The 27099-nt window shown below is 41.5% G+C and overlaps 1 protein-coding gene across 1 annotated transcript in view; it reads left to right on the forward strand.

Moving 5' to 3' along the window:
* Positions 1-3112: 3112 nt before the first annotated feature.
* Positions 3113-27099, forward strand: part of LOC139158883 (cyclin-G-associated kinase-like) — a 41675-nt gene continuing 17688 nt past the window's right edge. The window contains exons 1-2 of the mRNA XM_070736222.1: positions 3113-3153; positions 25446-25507. Of these exons, the coding sequence (XP_070592323.1) occupies positions 3120-3153; positions 25446-25507 (96 nt within the window). The 5' untranslated portion in view covers positions 3113-3119. The remainder of the gene's footprint in view (positions 3154-25445; positions 25508-27099) is intronic.

Raw genomic sequence — 27099 nt, forward strand, 5'->3', positions numbered from 1 at the left:
ACCGGAAATTGATCGGCAGCCAATGCAGACTGCGGAGTGTTGGTGAAACATGGGCGTACCTAGGTAAGCCCATGACTGCTCTCGCAGCTGCATTCTGCACGATCTGAAGTTTCCGAACACTTTTCAAAGGTAGCCCCATGTAGAGAGCATTACAGTAGTCGAACCTCGAGGTGATGAGGGCATGAGTGACTGTGAGCAATGAGTCCCGGTCCAGATAGGGCCGCAACTGGTGCACCAGGCGAACCTGGGCAAACGCCCCCCTCGCCACAGCTGAAAGATGGTTTTCTAATGTGAGCTGTGGATCGAGGAGGACGCCCAAGTTGCGGACCCTCTCTGAGGGGGTCAGTAATTCCCCCCCCAGGGTGATGGACGGACAGATGGGATTGTCCTTGGGAGGCAGAACCCACAGCCACTCCGTCTTATCCGGGTTGAGTTTGAGTCTGTTGACACCCATCCAGGCCCCGACAGCCTCCAGGCACCGGCACATCACTTCCACCGCTTCGTTGACTGGGCATGGGGTGGAGATGTAAAGCTGGGTATCATCGGCATATTGATGATACCTCACCCCATGTCCTTGGATGATCTCTCCCAGCGGTTTCATGTAGATGTTAAATAGCAAGGGGGAGAGGACCGACCCCTGAGGCACTCCACAAGGGAGAGACCTCGGAGCCGACCTCTGACCCCCCACTAACACCGACTGCGACCGGCCAGAGAGGTAGGAGGAGAACCACTGAAGAACAGTGCCTCCCACCCCCAACCCCTCCAACCGGCGCAGAAGGATACCATGGTCGATGGTATCGAAAGCCGCTGAGAGATCGAGGAGCACCAGGACAGAGGATAAACCCCTGTCCCGGGCCCGCCAGAGATCATCCATCAACGCGACCAAAGCGGTTTCCGTGCTGTAACCGGGCCTGAAGCCTGACTGTCGGGGACCTAGATAATCAGCTTCTTCCAAGGACCGTTGGAGCTGGAGCGCTACCACCTTCTCGACAACCTTCCCCATAAAGGGAAGGTTGGAGACTGGACGATAGCTGTTAAGTACGGCTGGGTCCAGGGAGGGCTTCTTGAGGAGGGGGCGCACAAGCGCTTCTTTATAGAGTGGTGGAAAAACTCCCCTCCCCAAGGAAGCGTTGGTAATCTCCTGGGCCCAGCTCCGTGTCACCTCCCTGCCGGCCGAGACCAACCAGGAGGGACACGGATCCAGTAAGCAGGTGGCAGAACTCACAGCTCCGATGGCCTTGTCCACTTCATCAGGTGTCACCAGATCAAACTCTTCCCAGACAGGTGGACAAGTACGTGCCCCAGTCACCTCGACTGACTCGTTGTCAGTCGACTCTGTTTTACAATTGGAGTCGAGGTCGGCCCGGATCTGAGCGACTTTATCAGCGAAAAACGTGTTAAACTCCTCGGCACTACTCTGCAAGGGCTCCCCAACTCCCCCCTGATTAAGAAGGGAGCGGGTCACCCTAAACAGAGCAGCCGGGCGGGATTCCGCTGATGCAATCAAGGCGGCATGGTACGCGCATCTTGCCGCCTTGAGCGCCACTTTGTAAGTCTTAATAAAAGCTCTTACAAGTGTTCGATCGGATTCTGACTTACTCTTCCTCCATCGCTTCTCTAGACGTCTCTTTTGGCGTTTCAACACCCGGAGCTCCTCGTTGAACCATGGGGCTCTACGGGGTCTAGCGCCGCGGAGAGGTCGCAAAGGCGCAATCCGGTCGAGAGCCCCTGCCGCAGCCCTGTTCCAGGCCTCAGCAAGGGTCTCCGCCGAACTGTGGACGAGTGCCTCTGGAATAACCCCAAGCGCCGTCTGAAAGCCCTCTGGGTCCATCAGGCGTCTGGGGCGGAACATCTTCATTGGTTCCGCCTCCCTGCGGGGAAGGATTGGAGCCAGGAAGTCAAGCCGTAGCAGAAAATGGTCAGACCATGACAAAGGCAACACTTCTAAGCCCCTTAATCTCGGACCATTACTCAATTGCTCGGAAAGGAATACCATGTCAGGTGCGTGCCCTCCCTCGTGAGTCGGACCCTGTATTACTTGAGTCAGGTCCATGGCTGTCATGGTGGCCATGAACTCCTGTGCCAGCCCAGAGGTTTCACCGAGTGACGGTAGATTGAAGTCCCCCAAGACAATGAGTCTGGGGAACTCCACCGCCAACCCGGCTACCTCCTCGAGTAGCACAGGCAGGGCTTTTGACACGTATCTGGGAGGCAGGTACGTGAGAAATAAGCCCACCTGAACCCCTAAGTCCAACTTCAGCAAGAGAGACTCACAACCTGCAATTTCCGGAGCAATGAGTCTACGCAGGCAAAGGCTCTCCCTGGCTATAATAGCCACTCCTCCCCCCCTTCCCTGGGGTCGAGGTTGATGCCATATCTGAAACCCGGCTGGGCAGATTTCAGAGAGAGGAACACCTCCCTCCGGGCCCAGCCAGGTTTCAGTAATACAAGCCAGGTCGGCCTCCTCATCCAGGATCAGATCCCGGATGAGGAGAGCTTTATTTACCACCGACCTGGCATTGAGCAGCAGCAACCTGAGTCCAGGGCCAGAGTTACACTCATCACCAGTACCCAAGATTGGGCTCACAGAGCCGGAACAAGGGACCGTTATTAGGCAACGGTCTCTCGTTCCCCTGGAACGGCTAGCTCTGTGGCCCCCGCCATATCTGCCTCTCCCCAGCAACACAGGGATATTCCGGCCCTCTGCCACCCCAGAGATCAGTGCCCCTTCCTCTCCTGTCTCCCGAGCGTCAGGTGGGCCAAATCTATCACTCAAACTATTGTCACTCATCCCATCCATATCGTACTCCCACCCACCCCGACCCTCGCACTCATACCAGTCATTCATTCCATGCACAACATTGAATCCATTCCAATCATCCATTAATTATTAAACCTCCCCAATATTAAAAAAGGATTAAATTATTAATAGATAAAAATACTAATAAAAATGTGACACAATATAAATACATATAAATAACAGTAGAAAGATTCACAAGATTAATAATTAATAGTTAATTAATAGTAAAAATAGTATAAAATAATAAAAATGGCCTAAAATCAGATCTTAATGTTAGTTATTAGCTAATGTTAGTTATTAGTTATTAGAGATGGGCGACATGAAGCTGCGGATCAAGAAGGTCATCGCCGAAGGTGCGCGGGAGGGGCGTGAGCGGGGCGGAGGGAGCTCCGGATGGGGTCCCCCCACCTCCGATCGTGGGGAAGGGCGCGAACCGGTGGGGTCAGGCTGCTCTTCCCTTCTTCCTCCTTCCCTCTCCAGTCTCCCCCTTCCCCCTTTTCCTTTCCCTTTTTCCGCCTTCTGCCTTTTCCATTTCAGTCCCGGGAAACAGACTCCATACAAGACATCCCTGGGAGTCAGGATGCTTATAATCCCCAATATAAGAATTTTTTTAAAATTCCTGTTTCCCATTTTTATTATTTTTTAACGATTGAACCAAATAACCCCCTCTGGCATTGCATCGGAATGGGAAATACTGTGTAATTGGCCTTCAGAGGTGTGTGTGTGTATGTGTGTGTGTGTGTAAAGGTGAATTGTTAAATTTGTCAAGAGAGATTAGGAAGAAAAAGGAAGGCGGAAGAAGGGTCTGTAAGGGTGTAGCAAGGCCAGCAGGAGCATTTTTGTGTGTGACAAGTGTGACATTTATGGGAGAGAGTCTTCCTGGTAGAATAGAATAGAATAGGATTTTATTGGCCAAGTGTGATTGGACACACAAGGAATTTGTCTTGGTGCATATGCTCTCAGCGTACATAAAAGAGATGGCAGTGTTAATAAAATGTTCCTTAACAAGCTGTGATCAAAGAGGAAGAAGTAGGAATAAATAAAATAATAGCTTTCATCGGATTTGGCAGATATGAGTGACCTCCCCCCCCCACAATTTAGGATTTTTCCCATTCTGTTGTCAGTAAAATGTTAATCTTTTTCCATAGCTGTCTGAAGAATTATACATTTTAGGCATTTGACTTTGGGGCATTGGATCTTTTTAAGATCAGTTCAAGGTCTAATGTTCAGCAAAGGCAGTTTTGCTATGTCTCACAGTGCTGGCTGGGCATATTCACAGTAATGTTTCTGAGAAGAGATTTCTTCATTTCTTCCCATGAAATAAATACAAAAAAGAAGAATCAACCTGGAAGTGGGGGGTTATAACAGATGGAGCATTTACAAGATGCTAGAAGTCTCAACATGCAAGAGTTTCCAAATGTATTTACAGGATATTAGATTCCAGAGGACTAGCAATCAGAACCATCTCAAACACATACTGCTCAAAAAAATAAGGGGAACAGTTAAACAACGCAATATAATTCCAAGTAAATCAAACTTCTGTGAAATCAAACTTTCCACTTAGGAGGCAACATTGATTGACAATCAATTTCATATGCTGTCAGCACATTCAACTTTGTACAGAACAAAGCATTCAATGAGAATATTTCATTCAGATCTAGGATGTGTTATTTGAGTGTTTCCTTTATTTTTTTGAGCAGTGTATATTCCTGGTGAACTGGGAATGGTATTGCATAACTGCAAGTGTAACTGCATGTTGTGGCTTCATGTGTTACATGAATAATATTGACAAATGATTAGTTATGTATTTTCCCAAATTTTGATGGCAGCGAATGCCACATTTGTATTTTGTCCCTAGTTGAAATCATATCATCACAGAGTCCTGTACAGCTCTGTTGTTTCTAGATTTGTTTTGAATAATTATGAATCTGCTTAGCAGAGATTTTATGACAGTTTTAACTCTTCTACCTTCATCTCTGTCTTTATATTTGTCTAACTAGTCTGTAATGCTGTACATCTTACAAATGTAATCTTTGGGTTTAAGGCATACAGTATTACTTTTTGCCTAAGGTTGTCATCTTAGGAAGTGCTCTCCCTTTCCAATATTCAAAAAAATATTTTTTTATTTCCTTCTCCCTCCCTCCCTCTTCCATCTTTTGGAGAAAATGACACTCATGACACACTATTAACTTTTTTACTACTCAAAAAATTGCCATCAGAATCTAAAATATTCCTTGGTCTACCGCAGAGGTCAGCAACTTTAAACACTCACAGAGCCACAAAGGCCCTAACTGGAAGCCCCTGGTTCAGTTCTGGAGCCGACTAAAAATCCGTCTCCCCCATCATAGTCTCCTTCTAGCGTGGCATCCTTTTTCCTCTACCTGTCCTAACCAAAAGCTCTATCAATTATAGAGCTGACCAGCGACAAGGAGCTGCAGCAGTGGGATTAAAGAGCCATATGCGGCTCCAGAACCGGGGATTGCTGACCCCTGGTCTACAGGATAAGATTCAAAGGCATTACCTGTGCTGCTGTTCATTTGAGGATAGAGTTACTAGATTTGTGAAGTGCTAACTGTGAAAGCATATTGTTTCATGTGACCAAAATCCTTAAGCAGAATGTTAATGGAGTTTGGTCAAGTTAACTATTAAAGGTATTGAAAGGGAATGTACCTTGGTGACTCATATGTCCAAACCAAGAGTTCTGATTTCTTCCTTGTATTCCTCATTGGACATGTTGTTCCACTCCAGAAAATTTGCCCCATTCAAACTATTAAGCAAGTCTCAGATGAACACTTTAATATAGATATCACCCAGAAATCATTTGAATATATGGACAATATTTATGCTGTGCTGCAGGGTTTATAAAGCTAGACTTTGAAAGTCCTCTGTTGGTAAAAGATACAGTCCCTGCCCTGGGCTAAAATGAAAGAGAATAAAATGGAATGGTGTAAATTTTCTGTTCTTACACTAAATATTTATTTTGGTGAGGTCTTGAGCTTTCAAGCATTCTTTTCTCCAGAATTATTTTTTCAACCACCCTGCTGTTAAAACTAAAATATTTCATTTTTAGTTATTATTGTATATACATTTTTAGGGCATTAGAAAATGCATAGTCACCTGAGAGGTTGTGGAGGTGAGGCTTAGTAAGCTGGGGTGCTATTGCACCTGCATGATTTCCCTATTACAAAAATAAAGCAAAGCAAATGGTCATCTTGTTTTATGATCTGACTTTTACAGGTGAAATGCACCCTTCTAGATTTTATCTGAAATATGTCAAAATGTTGACCGATAACTGTTCAGTTGTGCTTTATCCAGCATCAGCTATCCCACAAGTGATTTGTTTTTTGCTTAGTATAATAGTGTGTAGCAGGGTACTCTGATTTGTAAAACATGATTTATGGCTTTGTATATCAGGCAGTTTGAGATATTTTTCTGAATTCTATCAACTATGGTTAAATAAACAACATACAAATATGATATGAAATCTTAGCTAGGACATTTTTATGTCTTGAATGATAATATTTTAAAATGAGATGAATTTTAACATTTAACAGATCTGGTTACATATATTTGTGTAATGCTCAAGGCAGTACAAAGAAATCTCTAGAAATAGGCTCAATTTTTATGCCTTAATACAAAACCTCTTTTGATTTATTTTCTTCTTAAACATGATTGGTAAAGTGGATTGTTTTCATCAGGATACTATTGGTAATTAATTTACTGTTTAAATGCTCTCCTACATGGAGTTTCATTTTTTAATAATTGTTACTGAATTTTACAGATACAAAGATTAAAAAAAACCTAAGGAAAATATATAAATTAGTTTCCAATAAATTAAGAAGGAAAAAAATAAAAGAAAAAAGTACACATAAAAAAGGAAGAAAAAAGAAAACTATATAAGAAACTTATTTCCCCCTTCATCAAGGCAAATACAATTTCAATAACGTATCATCTCCTTTGATATTATAACCAAAGAAATTTTCATCTCATATTTTCTCAAAAACAAATGGTAAAGCCTCATCAGTCCTAATCAGCAAAACTTCATTACGAGTTGCAAAAAATAATACATGTGTATTTGTATCTTAACCTTAAAAAAAACCCTTTGTGTTCCTTATTTCAAAATATAACATAATTTTTCTTCTTCCAAAGTAAAGATTGGAAGATTATAAATCTTTAATAAAGATTAAAGATTGCTCTATATAAAAGATAAGATATGGAATCTTCTATTTTATATAAAGCAATCTTTAAAATCTTATCATTCAATCCTATTCTAAAAAATCCATTAAAAACTACCAGAAACGCCCTATGTATTTTAACCTTGATCAGCTAAGCCAACTTTATATTCCTTCCCTTTATTTTAAAAAATGCTCTTTAATCCCTTTAAATAGTATCCCCAAAGTGTATTTCTTTTCATTTTTCTTTGCCTTTTTCTCAGGAACTCCTTCATAAATTTAACATACATGCTTTGAAAGTCCAAGATAACAATGTTGTCCAAGTAATTCTTCTGTTTTATTATTTGTGTGTCCGTTTTAGTTATGAAGACCAACTGGTTTCATTTGTATATCCAGTGTAACTTTCCATATCATTCTTGTAGCTTGTCATTTTTAAATCCACATCCCCCACTCATTTATCGACTTCCATCAAATCTTTTTATAGTGGCATGCAATCTTTAAAGTAATCTCTAATTGCATTATCCCCAAATATCCTTAATTTTTCCTCCAAATGTAAATATTTTGCTCTATTCTATACTAACAGTTCTCTTCTAACTATAATCTTTAATTCTTTTTTATTCCTTCTACTCCTATGCTTTCCTCTAATCCAGCATATCTTCCCATGGGAATATTTCTTATTGTATTTTTCAGACTATAAGACCCTCCGGATTATAAAATCACCTAGCTTTTGGGGAGGAAAACAAGGAAACAAAATCTGCCTCTACCACTCAACAATTTGCCTCCTTGGAACAAATAGCAAACAGCCTGGTCAGCTTCAGCACAGCCTGATTTAACATGAGCAGCTGGTTGGCAATTGGATAGGGCTCCCGGAATACCACCAATCACTTGTTCCAAGCTGTGGGGATCACTGCTGTCTATTGGTACCATCGCTGCCCATTGGCACAATCACCTATCGTTGCCTCCATGTACCCCATTTTTGGCCCATTCCAGGCAGTGGGGATAGCGATCACCATCGCCTGGAGGAGGCCAAAAACGGGACACATGGAAGCTGAAAATAGGGCATGTGGAGGTAGTGAATTTAATTTCAAAATCTAATTTCTAATCCATCCCACCTCTTAGTCCATTTATAACTTTGCATGATCCGTGTTTTAATCACCCTTTTGCTTTTTACTCTATAATCAGAATTTTTTTAAAGTCTTTAAGCTTTCATTAAAATCATTTTGTTAAGGATTTATTTTCCTGGTGTAATGAAACTTTGTCTTTTTGACAATTCTTGTTACCCAAAAGGCTGTTAAGCAATTTCCAGAAGTGATTAAGAAAAAGTGTATGCAAACCCAAACCGCGGCTTCAGCAAAAATGCCTTTCGATCAGCTTCCAGAGCTCTAAAACTCACCACAGCAGACTGCTGTCTTACAGTCTGCTGGAACCCACCGTATAGAGTGCAGGTGATCTTCTCCTTTATCTGGGGAGGAATTCCAAGGAGCTGATACTTGCCAACTCCTTGTCCTGCCACTGTGATTAGTTCTGCTCTCGACAGATCCATCTTCAGTCACCATTGCTTAGTCAAAAATCGTATGTAGGAATTTAATGCTTCAAATATTCCAGGACAGGGGAAAGATTAATGGAGGTTAATCCTCTGATTGATTTAAAAGCTTTTTATTTGAAGTAGTTTATATATTATATTGAATAGTGATGCTTAATCATGTTTCATGATTGATTGATTGATTGATTGATTATATGCTATCGAATTAGTGCCAATTCTTGGCAACCATCTAGATAGATTTTCTCCATGATGATCTGTCCCTAAATCCTGTCTTTCAGGCCTTCCAACAAGTTTAATGAATAAAAAAACAATTGGCTGGGGTGTACACTAAGGCCTTTGCCATTATTTACAAATCACAATGCATATGATGCATAACGTACTAAAACAAAATTAAACCACATTAACATGATGGGTGAATGAACATAAGACAAAGATTGTTCCTACAGGTGCTACAATATGGCACTGTAACATTCATTTACCTGTGTTGCTTGCATGCGGATTGATTGAGTGGTTTATTTATTTATTTATTAGATTTGTATGCCACCCCTCTCTGAAGACTCGGAGCGGTTCACAACAATAAAGCATAGTACAAATCCAATTTATTCAAACAGTTTAAAACCCTTAATGTAAAAACAATCAAGCATCCCAAACATACCATGCATAAAACGGACCGGCCCAGGGGAATCAATTTCCCCATGCCTGGGTGGGTTTTAAGAAGTTTGCGAAAGGCAAGGAGGGTGGGGGCAGTCCTGATCTCCAGGGGGAGTTGGTTCCAGAGTGTTGGGGCCACCACGGAGAAGGCTCTTCCCCTGAGCCCTGCCAGACGACATTGTTTCGTCAACAGGACCCGAAGAAGGCCAACTCTGTGGGACCTAATCGGCCGCTGAGATTCGTGCGGCATGAGTTATCGTATGTGAAAAATTTAAATGTAAATGACAAATTTTGAAGCAGAAAATAAAAATAAGTTGTGGTCGAACAATGTAACCTGCTGTAGCCGTTGATGGCTAACCTATGTCATGTGTGCCACAGGTGGCACATAGAGCCATATCTGCCAGCACATGAACTGTTGCCTTAGTTCAGCTCCAGCTGATTTTTGGCTTGTGCTGAGCCTCTGGGAGGGGGATTTTGGCCTCTGGGGAAACTGCAAGGGGGCGGAGGGAGGCTGTTTTTGCCCTTCCCAGGCTTCAAGAAAGCCTCTCGTACCTGGAGAGGGTGAAAAACAGGTCTACTGAGCCCACTGGAAGTCAGGAAACGGGAGCAGGGGGCACTCTTCACAGGGGCAAGGCAGTGTGTGTGGGTCATGCATGCATGCGTGGGGTGTGTGGTGTGGGGGCATTGAATTATGGGTGTGCGCACACAGACAAGTGCTATAGCGCATTGGCGCACGCTTTCGGCACCCAAGGGAAAAAATGTTTGCCATCACTGTGCTATAGTCTTGTTGTAGACACTATTACCTTAGTCAATCAAACCACTTGAAAAATGCTTTTTTGTATGTACGGAACCATAAGCCACATATTATGCAAAAATGTTTTTAATTTTTAAAAGAATTCTACCTTTGACTTTTGTAACTTGAAAATTTTACTCCTCAATTTGAGTTTTAGTATTATGAGTTGGACTATAGTTTAGAGGACAGTACGATTAATTTTATATGTTTTTAAAATGCATGGAGGTACATCAGAAGTGTATCATTTTCCACCTACAACTTTCCTATGCTGATGATCGTTGGGTTTTGCTTGACTTGGAAATTTGAGACACAAAATACACTAAGAAACCTGCTACCCTGTTTCCCCGAAAATAAGATGTACCCCGAAAGTAAGGCATGTCGGAGGTTTTGCAGAATTTGCTAATATAAGGCACCCCCCGAAAATAAGGCGTAGTCAAGTTTACATACGGTACGGTGGAAAAACATACGGTACCATTCAAAGCTGTTCATAGCAGTACCGTAATAATGTGGCGTCCCCTGCTGGCCCCTTCAATCGCTTTGTACCATCCAGTACAGAAGACACAGTCTGCTGCTGTCTCACCGCCATTACAGTCTCCACTACAGTGCGTAGACTGTAGTTCCTCTGGTGGCTGGAAGCTGCAATAGTGGGAGTATACTGTTGTACCATATAAGTGCCGTCTGTGTGTGTGGGTGCCATACTGACAGGTACCGTACTGTAATCAGTGTACCGTACGGTACACTTTCTTTGGGGGTGTCAGCTTTTCTGCCTGCGAATTTGTCTTATTTGAGAAATATAAGGCACCCCCTGAAAATAAGACGTAGCACAACTTTTGGAGCAAAAATTAATATAAGACAGTGTCTTATTTTCGGGGAAACACGGTAGTAAGTCAAAAGTTACTTTTCATAGCACTGTGAAATATGAACCAGCCAATCATGTAAAACTATAATGAGTTTATTTTGGCTCAGCATGTGGTGTGAAATTATATGTTACATTTTGTTAACTGTAGTTATAGTTTAACCATGTTATGAACACAATGAATGCAGATACACTAGCTCTTACACTTTTATTAATAGCAACTATTGGGTTTGTGCATTTTCTTTCCAGCAACTTATCATCATATGAGATTTCCACTGTTTTCCCTAAGGTTAATGTCAGTCACGACAAAAAAGTGAATTAGTTGTAGATAATTGTTTGAAAATCAACCTCTAACCCTACTCCTTGCAAGTAATGGATAACCATAACCCCTGTTAAGGCCAATAAATATATAACTTAGATGAGTGATAGGGAAATATTAGGGTTCGCATTACAACTGTAGTAGGCATAATTATATGCTTGGATGTTACTTTTCTGAAAATTATTTTTAAAAGAAACCAAAATTTATACATTGGAAAACAATAATTGAGAGTCTAGTATGCATTAAGATGGATAGAAATGTCACCACTACTGTTTATAAAGTTCTTCCAAAGTGCTAAATTGCAAGGGATGGAGATAGTGTGTTTGTCCCAGGAAACCTATAGTATTACTTATTGCTACCAGTAATTGATGAGTGGAAATGTTCACAATTTTAAGAGAGAAGGGTAGCAAATTCATTGGTAGATTAAAAAAAACCAACCCCAAGGTTTTTAGGATGATTTCTATGCTAATGTATAGAGGCTCATCCTAAAGAGGATGTGACACTAATTATTAAAATGTGTCTAGTGTACTAATTAATACCAAATGATAGGGTATATTCGTTTTATGATAATGACTTGCAGTGCTTCAAGAACTGCAATGGAAGAAGAGATAAAATAATAGCAGAGCATGTCTTCTATTACTGAATCTGAATTTGGACTCTGGCCATAAGCAGAGACTATTCTAGGTTGCTGTCAAGAAGTTTAAGGATTTATATTGTCAAGTAACTGGCTGGTCACCTAAAGCAATGTTTCCCAACCTTGGCAACGTGAAGATATTTGGACTTCAACTCCCAGAATTCCCCAGCCAGCATATCTTAAAGTTGCCAAGGTTGGGAAACACTGACCTAAATAATTCACAACTTTATGAGAAGTGTACTTCACCCCTCCCCAAAGAATTGGAAAATCTTTCAGATTCTGCCTATCTCTGATTGAAATCTGTAATAAATATACTGTATCTCACCTTCTAGAAAGAATAGCCAAATGCAGTTGAATGGGTATTTTCATTACTCCCACCCATACCATTTTTTAAACCTTTAAACTAGCATATTGCCATTTTGACCTAACAAAGAGGAAGACATTGTGCTAAATGCTTTCCAAACAAATAGAATCTTTCTCTTGCTGGGTTTTAGCTTTAGATTGTTTATTTCATCCAAGAACTTGCATCCTCCAATCATTAGGGACGAACTTCCAGGAATCTCTAGGCTAGTCTGGGATATTATATACATCAGGTGTATCATATGCATATTAATTATAAAAATGGTAAGGGTTTCCCTTGTAGGTCTGCCGGCGTCTGAGTCTAGGGCACGGTGCTCATCTCTTATTTCTTGGTTGAGGGAACTACTGTTGTCTGAAGACATGTACCTTACCCACAATCCATACAGAATAAATTCCCTGTGGTTTCATAAATGTGTTCAATAACAGAAGAGAGATAACTGAGCATTATGTAGTACCCCACAGAAGAGGGACTAATGCAGGGCCTCCCAAACCTGGCAACTTTAAGACTTGTGGACTTCAACTTCCAAAATTCTGGAAATTGGCTGGAGAATTGTGGGAATTGAAATCTACAAGTCTTAAAGTTGCCAAATTTGAAGACCTGCTCTGGACTATTCTTCCTCCAATATGGTTGATTGGAAACTCTTCCTCAGGAAGAAGCAGAGCCATTATAAAGCAATGCCATCTACCTCCAATTCTCACAGGAAGCTTAGAAGAGCACCAAAACTGATGGTACTAAATGCTACCACAGGAAGGCCATGCTACCTCCATCCAGGACCTGATGAAGAGACCAGTGCTCTTTCCATCCCATGCCGAAATCTAAACTCTCGACTGAAAAAGGTCTAGATGAACCACTTTACATAAGATAATTAAATTTAACTAGGATCTCCTGCCTCTGATGTTCTATCCTTTTTCCTAAAACCTCCTCCAAAAAGAGAAGATTGGAAACTAGATGGGTCATCTAAAATTGCCAGCTTGAGAGATTATTATTATTATTATTATTATTATTATTATTATTATTATTATTATTTATTAGATTTGTATGCTCCCCAGTCCAGCCAGTACTCCCAGTAGGTTGCAGGAAAGTTGTCCTGTCCAGTGCTCTCCAGTAGGAGAGGGTAGATAATATTCTACCAAGATAGTAAGAACAAAGAATGACTTTACTACTTTTGTTGCCACAAGAAAGGCCTGAAGATGAGTTCATGCTCCTGCTTAGTGAAGCTCCTTGTCTTCCTCTATTGGTGCTGCAGGCATCCCTTTAGGTATTTCATTTTATGGGATTAACGAGCAAGGAGAGACAAATCTCAAGCAATTATATTCAACACTGTTGTTTGTGAATTCCAGAAGTCTCTGAAATGCTTGGTAGAACTTTTGCAATGTAACTGGAAAATCCCTAGATGAGAGGTCTTCAAACATGGCAACTTTAAGATTTGTGGACTTCAACTCCCAGAATTCTCCAGCCAGCATGGCTTGCTGGAGAATCCTGGGAGTTGAAGTCCACAAGTCTTAAAGTTGCAAAATTTGGGGACCCCTGTCCTAGATCCTTTGGAAAACATATACATAAGGTGGCTGCCCCCCCTTCCTCCATTTTGTAGAGATCACAGATGCCAGTCATTGGCATGGCAGTGAGTGTGAACTCCATACACACTCCATAAGAGTGTGAATCTGTTAATTACATAGGCCAGGTCCATGGGGGCTGTGAATTTTGGAGGTTCCCCAGTACCGTTCCCTCAGAAAAAATTTACCACTAGGCCTGTGACAAGGTCTAGGAATTCAGGAAGGGCTACTGTTAGTTGGCAGGATGGGTGATGTACCAGCTTTATCGTCAAAGGCTGACATTCATAGCGTTTGTCTTTGGAACACAGCCCAGGCTTATAGCCAAAACCCCTCAGGGACATTACGCCCCGCCTCCAGCTTTGAAATCACAGCCGCCGAAACCCAAATTGGACAGAGCAACATCTCACTCCTGTTCAACCAGTTCTCCCAGTCACGCATGCAAGGTTCACTGGTTCATTTACCAATGAGGTCACGAATAATAATACGGTCTTATTACTTAGTGGTTTTGTTATTCACCAACAGCCAACACGAAGCTAAGAGTGCTAGCAGTCTGACTTCAAACTCCAGAATAGAGGCATTTGGTACCGGCCCCATTTTGCTGGTTACTGTTCTTATCTTGCTTTCTTTCCTCTTCCATTTAGTTGTTTGTATCTCACCTTCATGGAATTGCTGAACCTTTCTCTAACTTAACCTCTAGCCAACTTGGCAATGAGCAACAGCCTTATTCTCCCTTGACCCAGTAAAGCCAGCCTCCAGTGAAGCAACCATCTAATCTAATCTAAAACCACCTAATTGGGGTTTTTAAATAAGATTTTTAATTAGTTAATTGGATTAAGATATTTTGTATTGTATATTTTATATGTTGTGAGCTGCCCCGAGTTCTCAGAGAGAGGCGGCATAGAAATCCAATTGTCTCTCCTTATCTCATTTATCTTTTCTTCCTTTCAAATATACACCTATACATTTATATTTTTTCTTCTTTTGTTTACTTATATTATTACATATCTTTTTCTTCAATGTGTATTATGTATTGGACAATATAAATAAATGAAATAAATAAATGAAATAAATAAACAAAACAAACAAACAAAGCAACAGCTCACATTAGAGAACCATCTTTCAGCTGTGGCGAGGGGGGCGTTTGCCCAGGTTCGCTTGGTGCACCAGTTGTGGCCCTATCTGGACCGGGACTCACTGCTCACAGTCACTCATGCCCTCATCACCTCGAGGTTCGACTACTATAGTGTAACGCTCTCTACATGGGGCTACCTTTGAAAAGTGTTCGGAAACTTCGGATCGTGCAGAATGCAGCTGCGAGAGCAATTATGGGCTTCCCAAGGTATGCCCATGTTACACCAACACTCCGCAGTCTGCATTGGTTGCCGATCAATTTCCGGTCACAATTAAAAGTGTTGGTTATGACCTATAAAGCCCTTCATGGCATCGGACCAGAATATCTCCGGGACCGCCTTCTGCCGCACGAATCCCAGTGACCGGTTAGGTCCCACAGAGTTGGCCTTCTCTGGGTCCCGTCGACTAAGCAATGTCGTTTGGCAGGACCCAGGAGAAGAGCCTTCTCTGTGGCGGCCCCGACCCTCTGGAACCAGCTCCCCCCAGATATCAGAGTTGCCCCCACTCTCCTTGCCTTTCACAAGCTCCTTAAACCCACCTCTGTCGTCAGGCATGGGGGAATTGAAATTTCCCTTCCCCCTGGGCTTATAGAATTTATACATGGTATGCTTGCATGTATGAGTGGTTATTTAAATTGGGGTTTTTTAGATTGTTTTAAATATTAGATTTGTTTACATTGTCTTTTTATATTGTTGTTAGCCGCCCCGAGTCTTCGGAGAGGGGCGGCATACAAATCTAATAATAAATAAATAAATAAATAGATAGATAGATAGATAGATAGATAGATAGATAGATAGATAGATAGATAGATAGATAGATAGAAAGAATAGAATCAACAGCTACTCCAGCCAGCCCATCCTTCTCCCTAATGGTACATATTCGGAGTCTTCGGAGAGGGGCGGCATACAAATCTAAGTAAGTAATAATCTAAGTAATAAACATATTCACCATGTCAAGCCGGTGTAGAAGATAGTGATAAATTAATGGCTTGCCACACTATAGAAAGCCTGATGTTTATGGGAACTTGGGAGGGGTGATTTCCATGAGGGAACAGATGCAGCCACAAAGCATTCTTTCGAGTGGGTCAAGTCCATCCTATGCCCACCCACCTGGGTGGAAGCAGAAGGAGGACTTGCCATGCTGGCACAATCTGAGTGGGCAACGTAACAGGTTTGTGGGTGGGAGACAAGGGATGTGAACTTTCAACTGGGTGGAAAACTCAGATTCAGGTTTCCCAGTGTAGGTGCCAAGATGGCTCTGGCAATAAATTGGAACTTTGAGGAATACATTGACTTGGACTCTGATTTAGTTTGGATGCTACCTGGACCCTGACACACCACTTAATTACCTCCACCAGCCATGAGCTGATGCCTTCCTAGCCTTAAACGCTCTTTGCGAGGTATCCCATTCACTCTTTAGACATTTGACAGTGCCAATTCAACACAGGTAGTCCTTGTCTTACAACAGTTCATTTAGTGTCCATTCAAAGTCACAACGAAGTCACTGAAAAAAGTGACATGACTATTTTTCACACCTATGTTGCAATTTCCCCATGGTCACCTGAAATAAGGAAATGCTGCGTAGAAAAGTGCAAGTCACAACCTCAGGGATTCTGGGAGTTGAAGTTCACATGTCATAGAAGAGCCAACATTGCCCACCTCTGAACTAGTCATTTCCAATTTTTTGCTTGTACAGCACGGGTGTCAAACTTGCATCATTACGTTGCTGTCATGTGACGTTTCACAATGTTTTTCCCATTCACTGAGCTGTGGTGGGTATGGCCTGCATGTGACGTATCTGGCCCGCGGCCACCAGTTTGACACCCCCTGTTCCAAAAAGGCTTGATTTAAATCAACTTGATAATTTTTTTAAAAGCAACTGTCATGTCTGTCCCACAGAAGCAGCTCCTCTGACCTGCTGTTGACTCACCGACAGTCCCAATAGTGAAGACTATGCAGCCTCATGTTACAGAACTAAGCTCCATTTCATGCTGAATAAACTGAATTATTAATGTGAAGTCCAAAAGCATTTTATTAAAATAAATTTGATTTAAATTAAAAAAATCTGATTTAAATTAAAAAAATCTGATTTAAATAAACAAAACCTGTCTTAAATTTTTTAAAAAATCTGATTTTAAAAATCATTCATTTTTATTTACCTGCCTTTTCTACAGTACTAGCATGGCAAGTAATGAGATATATATTTTTACAAACGTCACTCAATATTGTTGGGATGGGGTGGGCTACTTAATTGGGCAAGTGTCAGCCCTGAAGCTATTTGGGGAGCATCTTCAGGGTTTCCACAGCAAGGCAGGGTGGAGCTATAGGAACTTAAGGGGGGAGATATAGAGATAGCTGGGAGATGTACAGTATAGCCAAATTAGCATTCTTTCCTGTGGGAGCCGAGGATGCTCTACCAGGGGTTGGAGGGGCGTAGACAAAAGCCAGCCACAGTTGGGACTGCAACCTGATTGGACATGTGACCTGGGGAGGGGGGGGAGCTTTGGATTTTGATTGGGTGGGGAAATGTTTGGGTTCTTCAGAGTTGGCCTTTCACCAGCTATGTCAATATGACATCCCAACTAAAATTATGCTTTGAGGAAACTCTAGGCCTCACAATTTTGATAGCTTTGGGCTTGTTACTTGGAGCCCTGACACTAAGTGTGTTTATACACACAAGGAATTTGTTTCCTTTTTAAAATACAGTGCATATTACATATCAAGCTACAATATAGTCTTAGGCATGAGAATTATGTAGCTTACGAGAGGCTTTTGAATGGGCTGTTGAAAGACTTAAAGCTATTGTCTGGCAGTGGAATGTGGTGTTTCTGAATACTGTATAAAATAACTTTCTGCATGACTTGGCACAGAATTGTAAAAATGCTTTCATGTAGTTAATATTTCCTTTCACTGGCAAGTAGCATTCAGAATTTTGTGGTGTAGCATCCACTGTATTAACGTATTTACTCTCAGAAGGAGTGTGTTTGATGTTATAGTTTGAAGGAATGTGGTAATTTCTCAGATGCAAAACAAATACTCATGATGGTGGGTATTATTCCCTCAGAAATAATGTTATAGCTAACATTTGAATTGTCTGAATTTTAGCTGGGCCCTAGAGAATGCTGCTAAAAGAAAGCAAGAAAGTGCCTTAGTCTCATTATGTTCTTCAATTACTATATAGTATGGTACCCAGAAATACATACAGGATATGAACTAATCTACAACTAATATTATAAATGCAAGGACAATGAGTAAGGTTGTGTTTCTCTAGGTTCTGTTGCAGGCATTCAAAATTTTCTTTGCTGTTGAAAAAAAAAGATGCTAATTGAATTGGCAGCTTGCTTTAGCAAGCAGAGGTCTTTGAGGGAGGAGGTAAATTGCCTTGAATACATGCATTCTCTTTAGAAAAGGTGAAACAATTGATCAGGTAACTTGCAAGCAATGGCTGCTTGCTCTGTTTTTATTGTATTTATTTATTTTGTCCAATACACAATGAGGGTTTTAGTGGGTATATATCTATATACACATAGTAAAATACATGATGAATGTTATAGAGGAGATACTCATAGTAAAAGATATCTAAGAAAGAATAGAAAAGAAGATATAATAATAGAACATATCAATGAAAGAATAGAAGAAGAGATACAGTATAGGAATAGAAGAAAGTTATAGGAGATATAGGAGAGCAATAGTACAGGGGACGGAAGGTACTCTAATGCACTTGTACTCGCCCCTTACTGACCTCTTAGGAATCTGGATAGGTCAACCGTAGATAATCTAAGGGTAAAGTGTTGGGGGTTTGGGGATGACACTATGGAGTCCGGTAATGAGTTCCACGCTTCGACAACTCGGTTACTGAAGTCATATTTTTTACAGTCAAGTTTGGAGCGGTTAATATTAAGTTTAAATCTGTTGTGTGCTCTTGTGTTGTTGTGGTTGAAGCTGAAGTAGTCGCCAACAGGCAGGACGTTGCAGCATATGATCTTCACTTGTTCACTTTTTCATTTTTTAACACAAAAAGTCCGTAAGAGGCTTCCAGTCACCTCTAAATTTAGATTTCTTTTCTCTAATCAAAGATGTGAGTGTATCCATTTCAGCAAAATCTGTCAACTTCATCAATCATTCCTTCGTAGTGGATAGTGTCGTATCTTTCAATCTCTGTCTATGTAGTAATCTCACCATAGAAATCACATGTTAAAATAACCTTCCACGGTTTTTGTTAACTATTTATCTATTAATCCTAAATGAAAGTTCTGGCTTCAATTTAATAATGATCTTTAAAATCCTCTGTATCAAAGTATGTATTTCATCCAAAACTCATGTGGTTAGGATGCTGACTTGACAAGCAACAAACTCGTGTTTGAGACCCAAGTGCTAGCATGGGGCAGGGTGAGCTCCAGTCCTGTGGCCCAGCTCCTGCTGGGCACATGAAATCAGCTCCGAGCCGAACAACAGTGCTGTCACCAGCTAATCCTTCCAACCTTGAAGCACCTTGATGCTTCCAACATGAGTGTGATGCGATGCTGTGAAATTATTTAGCTATATTACATGGCCACTAAACATGATTAAATGCCTCTTTGCATTGCTCGCATTTCCAACATTCATTTGAAGTGCTTTTATACATCCTAGATCAGTGATGGCAAACCTTTTTTCCCTCTGGTGCCGAAAGAGCATGCACATGCACTATCGTGAATGTGCGAGTGCCCACACCCGTAGTTCAATACCTGGGGACGGTTAAAACAGCTTTCCCCACCTCCCCTGAGGCCCTCTGGAGGCCGGTAACGGACTGTTTCCCAACTTCTGGTGGGCCCAGTAGGCTCGTGTTTCACTCTCCCTAGGCTCCAAAGGCTTCCCTGGAGCTGAGGGAGGGTAAAAGCGCCCTCCCTATCCCCCGGAGGCTCTCTGGAAGCCAAAAACACCCTCCCAGAGCCTCTGTGCAAGCCAAAAATCAGCTGGCAGGCTCACACATGCACATTGGAGCTGAGCTAGGGCAACGGCTCGCTTGCCAGCAGATATGGCTCTGCGTGCCACCTGTGGCACCTATGCCATAGGTTTGCTATCACTGTCCTAGATGATTTCTCTGGCATCATGTACCAAAAATGAATCATTTTATAAATATTTGTTTTGAGATTGTAACACAATATAAATCTCATCCCTTTTAACCACATATTTTCCAATTGATTCATCTGTATATTACAACCAACATTTTAAAGCCACTTCATTCATTCATTCATTCATTCATTCATTCATTCATTCATTCATTCATTCATTCATTCTTTGTACTTATAGGCTGCCCAACTCCTCTCGGACTCTGGGTGGTATACAACATTAAAAAAAAACAATATAAAGAATCAAAAAACACATTAAAAATACATTCATCCTTAAATGGCCAGGACACAATGGTGTCAAACTATCCTCTGCCCCAGGCCTGCCAGCAAAGCCAGGTTTTAACAGCCTTCTGGAAGGCCAGTTGGGTGGGGGGCAACACGGACCTCGGGGCAGCTGGCTTGAGAGAGCCAGAGCCACCACAGAGAAGACCCTCCTCTGTGGTCCCTCTGGGATATGGAGAAGGCCAACCCTCTGGGCCCTTATCGATCGCTGGGAGCTATGTGGCAGGAGGCGGTTCCGAATATAGTCTGGCCCTAAGTCATGTAGGGCTTTATAGGTGATAACCAACACCTTTATCAAATAATGTTAACTTTTTCTTCCTCTGCTTGAGATACATTAAAATTATGTTTTATAAGTTCTTTTATCCACAGATGGCTGCCTGTTGACCTTTTGGTTATCCTTTGTGAATTGCTACTTGCAAATTGGAACACAAAGAGCCTCTCGGTAGAGCCCCTCTTTGTGGAAAATAGGCAGTTTAGAAATATGAAATATAAATGAATAGCACACACAAATACATACACGTACATACACATCTGACATATGCATTAGTGCTATTGCCGTTTGCTCTTTGTACTTTACTTTTATGTGAATCTGTTTATGCCAAAATGATTGGATATGACAACATGAGGCAAATAATAAATAATGCAAGGCATAAATGCAGGGAAATAGTATGTTAACCCCATGTTGACTTTGAGAAAGAAAGAAGAAAGGTAGGTAAAGTTCTTTCAGCCGGGCTGCCCTAACTTGCCACCAGTCCCCTTCCCCAAATATGGGGTGTTTTCAATTTCTAGTTTTCCAGCCTCGAGTAAGCTTCTTTACTCTTCTTTACTTGCTCTACATTAAAATCTAACAAACCATCCATAAACTTCATACAGGCAGCTGAAAAGCAGAGGATCAGTAAAATTTTGAATTATTTTTAATTTATGCTCTAAGCAATGATACATGGAAAGTAGAGGAGCAAGGCAGCTGTTTTTCAGATGAAGCATGGTATAACGAGGACTTACATGCAGCTTGCAAAGGAACTACTCACACCCATGACTCAACGCCGTAGGGTTTCCTGTTAAACAAGAAGCAATATTTTGCAGAGAGCAATTTATTTCTCGTCCAACCATTGAACAATCTGATTGGTTTCTGAGGGCACAAATTACACGCCTGTAATAACAAACAGCCTACAGGCCTTGTCAACCTTGTTCATGAACATATATACATTTCTCAAAACATAGCTTCTGTTGGTTATGCCCGGGGTATCTCTTTTAAAGAATTGCAGACTCTCTGCCTAAAGTTGAGAGCTAGTTGTTTTGCCAAATCAGTAGCAAGTGATGTACTTAACTGTAGGCACATAATAGTGTTCCTACTGCATTGAAACCTTATTGTGAAAATAACACAATATTCTGTACCTGCAGTGGAATGTACTGTATACTCTCAACATCCAGAGAATGGCTAGTGGGTCATTGAACAGGATTAGGGGAGCCAGGGTTGGTCTTCTTGGTTTTCTAAGAGGGCCTCAAACACTCACTGTTGCTCCTAGAAAACATCATGGTTAGTGTTGTGGTTAACTCTGGCCCAGCTCCTGCCCCAAGGACTGTGGATGTGGGGGAGACATCCACATGCTGCAGGCTTGTTTTGCCCCCCCACCCCTGGTGGAATCTGCTGATGAAGGCTCCTCTGACCAAGAAGACATGAGTGACAGGGAGGAGGAGAGTGTGGCAGACAGCTCAGAAGGAGATCAATTATCTAGCTCCTCCTTGGATTCGGAACAAGAGTTAATGATACAGCCATGCATGCGGAAAGCGATGCATAGGCAACAACAACTGAGAGATTATTATCAAAGAAAATGAGGCCACCTGTGGCTGGGTGGGGCTGTGGTCATTAGTGAGGCTGCTATAAGTAGCAGCCTGTGGGTTTGGCCATTGTGGAGGATTATCTGATAGTTATGTTTCATGACTGCTTTACTGACTTTGATCTTTGTGTGCTGATTTCCCCCCGCTTTGAAACTAACCCAGAGCAAAGTGTGTTTCACTTTGTGAAAGAAGAAGGACTGTGAATTGCCTCGCAGCTGCAAGCTAAGTATCACAGAACTGATAATGGACTTGTACAAATTACCAATTTGTTTGGAGACAAGTGCTCTTTGCTATACAAAAAGAGTGCTCTGTTTATTTGCATTTTCGGTATATAAAGAACATTGTTTTGAATTTTCAAACGTGTGTGTGTCTGAAATTGTATGTGTGCATTTTGGGGAGGATTCTACCAGAGAGCTTGACAGAACAGTTAGTGATCCATATATCGAAACGAGAGCGCAATGTCTCTTGGCATAAGGGCTGCGCTTGGTCTGCTCAGCATGTTTTGAGAATTGGATGCTCACAGCAAGTGTGGTCAGCAATCATGTGGTGGGTTGCTTAAAACCTTCAGTTGGCCTCTTAACACTTTTCAGGAGAATGTTTGGGTGTATATGTTGCATTGCTTTGTCAGTGATTACTGTATTTTTATGAGAATAAGAAGCACCGGAGTATAAGACGCACCTTAGTTTTGGGGGAGGAAAATAGGAGAAAAAAAATCTGCCTACCAGCTATTCATCTGGCTAGCGTCCTTAGTCTGGTCAGCTTCAGCACATTATTTTATCCCGTTGTTAGGGCTTTAAACAAACCTTATTTGGAGCGAGTAGCAATGAAAAAAAAAGCCTGCAAAGACTTAGGGCTAGAGCGATCAACCATTGGACTTAGATTTAGACATAAAGACTTAGTTTCAGAGCGATCAGCCATTGGAACAACCTGCCTACGGAGGTTGTGAACTCCCCAACTAGAGGAGATTGGACTGCCACTTGGCTGGGGTGCTCTAGGATTCCTGCTCAGACAGGGGGTTGGACTTGATGACCTGCATGGTCCCTTTCAACTCTAACAATAAATTAAAAAATAAAAAAATAAACCCTTCGGAGAGAGTAGCAATGCAAGCCAAGCCGATAAGAGCCAGGAAGATTGTTAGTACCTCATTAAGGCTGAAAAGAAAGCTTCAAAAAGCTACATTCAGAGTATAAGATGTATCCAAATTTTCAGCCTCTTTGGTGTGTGTGTGTGTATTTGTTATGTATTTTACAGGTTGGGGCATAGTTGTGTGTTGCACAGTATATTTTGTTTTATGATGTTGACTTATTGGATGTCCTTGGTGATTATGGCAGCATTTGGTTGTTAGATTTATACTCTCCCTTTTATTGTGTCTTAATTGACATATGCAGGGCTTCTTCCTCACCACAATCATCAGGCAAGGTGAGCAAATATGACTGGCCCCAAGTCACCCAAACAAGGAGCTCCCTTAGCCAATGATGGGTTTGAACCCGAAGTGTCCGTATTCCTAGTCTATTCCCTTAGCCCCTACATCCATGCTGTCTGAATTATGAGATTTATAAACTGCCACCATGGCTGTAGTGGTTAAGGTAGTGGACTAGGAATAGGGAGACCAGGTTCCTTCAAAGTTACTCCTCTCTTTCTGGGAGTCTTTAAAGGGCCACAAAAAGATTCTGGTTTGCTGTAACTGTACCTAAAAAAAGATTTCGAGCTGCTTGAAATCCTTTTTTTAAAGTTACTGAAAAAAGTGATTATGACCATTTTTCACATATATGACCATTGAAGCATCTCAGGGTCAGTTGTTTTACATTTGGATGCTTGGTAACTGATTCACATTTATGATGGTTGCAGTATCCTGGGGTCGTGTGATCCCCTTTTGCAACTTTCTGACAAGCAAAGTCAAAGGAGAAAGCAGATTCACTTAACAACCACGTTGCTAATTCAACAACTGCGGTGATTCACTTGGCAAGAAAACTCGTGAAATGGGACAAAACTCATTTAACAAATTATTCACTTGGCTTCATAAATTTTGGGCTCAATTGTGGTCGTAGGTTGAGGACTACTGTGTTTCCCCGAAAATAAGACAGCGTCTTATATTAATTTTTGCTCCCAAAGATGTGCTATGTCTTATTTTCACGGGATGTCTTATTTTTTTCCAATGAATTGTATCCTGTATCCTGCTGCAGAAAAAATGCATCCAAACATGCAGCCGCATGTTGGATGTGTGTTGGATGTGTTTTAAATCTGATTGATGAAGCGTTTTGGGATGCAATTTATGGACAGCAGTGTTATTCTTGACAAATGTATCTTTTTCTTTTATGTACGCTGAGAGCATATGCACCAGGAGAGATTCCTTGTGTGTCCAATCACACTTGGCCAATAAAATTCTATTCTATTCTATTCTATATGTTCTGTTTGGGAATGCTGAGAAACAAAACGTCTCCTACGTTTTACTTTCGGGGGATGCCTTATATTAGGCAATTCTACGAAATCTCTCTTATGTCTTACTTTCAGGGGTGACTTATTTTTGGGGAAACAGGATATCTGTGCATCCATTTAACCACACTTTTAATGGGAAACAGGTGCCTGTTTCTCTGACATTAATATTTGTACTGTTCTATGCTCTTTTCTCCCTCTGCTTGTCTCAGAGAAGCCTCTCCTCTCTTCTGTCTCTCTTTCTCCGTCCCCTTGTTTTTCCCTGTTGTATTTTTCTTTCTCTCCGTTTCTCCCCCTCCTCCTCTTTTTTTCTCTTTGGTGCAGCTGCAACCGACTCCTTTCCCCAAGGCTGCGGGTTGTGCCTGGAAGTGCCAACCAGCTGGAGCCACATAACACTGATCCTGGGCATTGAGCAGAGCCCTGATAACACCACTGCTCCAGCTCACTCTTCCACAGGGCACTTCAGCTCAATCCCTCCCTACATTTTTACACTTTTTTTAACAGCATGTGTGCTCTGGCTAGCTGATTTTTGGCTTGCGTGGAAGGGCGTTTTTGGCTTCCAGAGAGCTTCCGGGGGCGGGGGATGCCGTTTTCGCCTTCCCCAGGCTCCAGGAAAGCCTTGGAGCCTGGGGAGGGTTAAAAGCGGACCCATTGGGCTCACTGGAAATTGGGAAATGTGAGCATGGGGGGCGGACCAGAAGTGGAGGGTCTCATGCACATGCATAGGGTGCATGAGGGGCATTGAATTATGCACATATGTGCTTTTGGCACCCGAAGGGAAAAAGGTTCACCATCACTGCCCTAGAGTCTCCCAAGCCATAACTACTGTATTAGGTTACATGGTTATAGTTTTAGTCCGGCAAGATTCTGTCTATTAGGTGTAATCAAATAAGGATCTGGATTTGAGTGGATCTCATCGTCTCTGGGGTTTGGGACTGAAAGGTTTTTTAATCATCTCATTTTCTTTTTAGGTGGCTTTGCTTTTGTATATGAAGCTCAGGATCTTGGAAGTGGCAAGGATTATGCTTTAAAGGTAATTATCTTATTTTGGAGGATTTTTATTTATCTGCTATTTTATTTATTGTTGACTTTATTGATGGTAACACTGTGAATAGCAAATACGGTTAGTCCTTGATTTTACAATAGTTCATTTAGTGGCCATTCAAACTTACAACGGCATTGAAAAAAGTGACTTATTATCTTTTTTCACACAACCATTGCAGCCTTCCCATGATCAGGTGATTTACATTAGGATGCTTTACAAATGATTCATATTTATGATGGTTGCAGAGTCCTGTGTTCATCATAGCGACATTCTGACAAAGTCAATGAGGAAACCAGGTTCACTTAACAACTGTGTTGCTAATTTAACAACTGTGGTGATTCGCTTAATAAATGTGGCAAGAAAAGTTGCAAATCTCATTTGACAAATTTCTCATTTAGCAGCAGAAATTCTGGGCTGAATTGTAGTTGTAAGTTGAGGACTGCCTGTACAGCAGTTAAGAACAAATCAGTTCCAGAATTGACTACCGTATTTTTTGGAGCATAAGACGCACTCTAGTTTTTTGGGAGCAAAATAGGGGAAAGAATCTGCGTACCAGTTATTCAGCATCTTTAGCATATTATTTTATGTCCAGGTTAGGGCTTTAAAAAAACTTTATTCGGAAAGAGTAACAATGAAAGATGCACCTTTTTCCTCCCTAAAACTTGCAAGCCAGTAAGAGATGGGAACATTGTTGGCCCTGGTTTAGGGCTGGAAAGAAACTTATTTGGAGCAAGTTAGTGCAAAGAAAAAAAGCCCTGGAAAGTCTTAGGGCTTGGAAAACATTCTTTGCAGAGAGTAACATTGAAAGAGCTTGCAAGGTAAATATAAGATTAAACTCTTATTTGAGGAGAGGAAAGCAAGAATAAATATAGCAATTGCATTAGCAATAGAATTTAGACTTATATAGCGCTTCACAGTGCTTTACAGCTGTCTCTAAGCAGTTTATAGAGAGTAAGCATATTGCCCCCAACAATCTGGGTCCTCATTTTAGTGACCTTGGAAGGATGGAAGCTGTGTCAACCTTGAGCCTACAGTCCCTAAAGGATTGTGTATGAATGTTAAATACCGTTACCTGCATACTTGAGCCTTTCCTACTAATAAAGAAATAATAACCAGTAATAGAACCTAGTCACCACATTTTGATTTCTGATAGCATACAGTTTCATGTATTGAGGTATTTTTAGCAATAACCCAGATGATTTTCAGCTGAAAATTAAGATTCCTGTGAATTTGCACAGTGAAGCCAGGATCCAACCAAAACCTGTGGATTAATTTCCACACTTGATTTCATCTAAACCTGGAGGTCATGCATGATAGCACTTAGCAATTATATACCACTTTACAGCCTTCTCCAAGTAATTAACAGAGTCACCATGTTGCCCAAAATAGTTTGGATCTTCATTTTATTGATCTCAGAAGGATGGAAGGTTGAGTCAACCTTGAGCCAGTCAGGATCAAACTCCAGGCTGTGGGCAGAATTACAACAATGCATTCTGAGCACTGCGCCACCACAATTCTTGAAATCAGTGATATGAGATAGATAGATAGAATTCTTTATTGGCCAAGGGTGATTGGGCACA

The sequence above is a fragment of the Erythrolamprus reginae genome, chromosome 2, assembly GCF_031021105.1.
Source record: "Erythrolamprus reginae isolate rEryReg1 chromosome 2, rEryReg1.hap1, whole genome shotgun sequence".
NCBI lineage: Eukaryota > Metazoa > Chordata > Lepidosauria > Squamata > Dipsadidae > Erythrolamprus > Erythrolamprus reginae.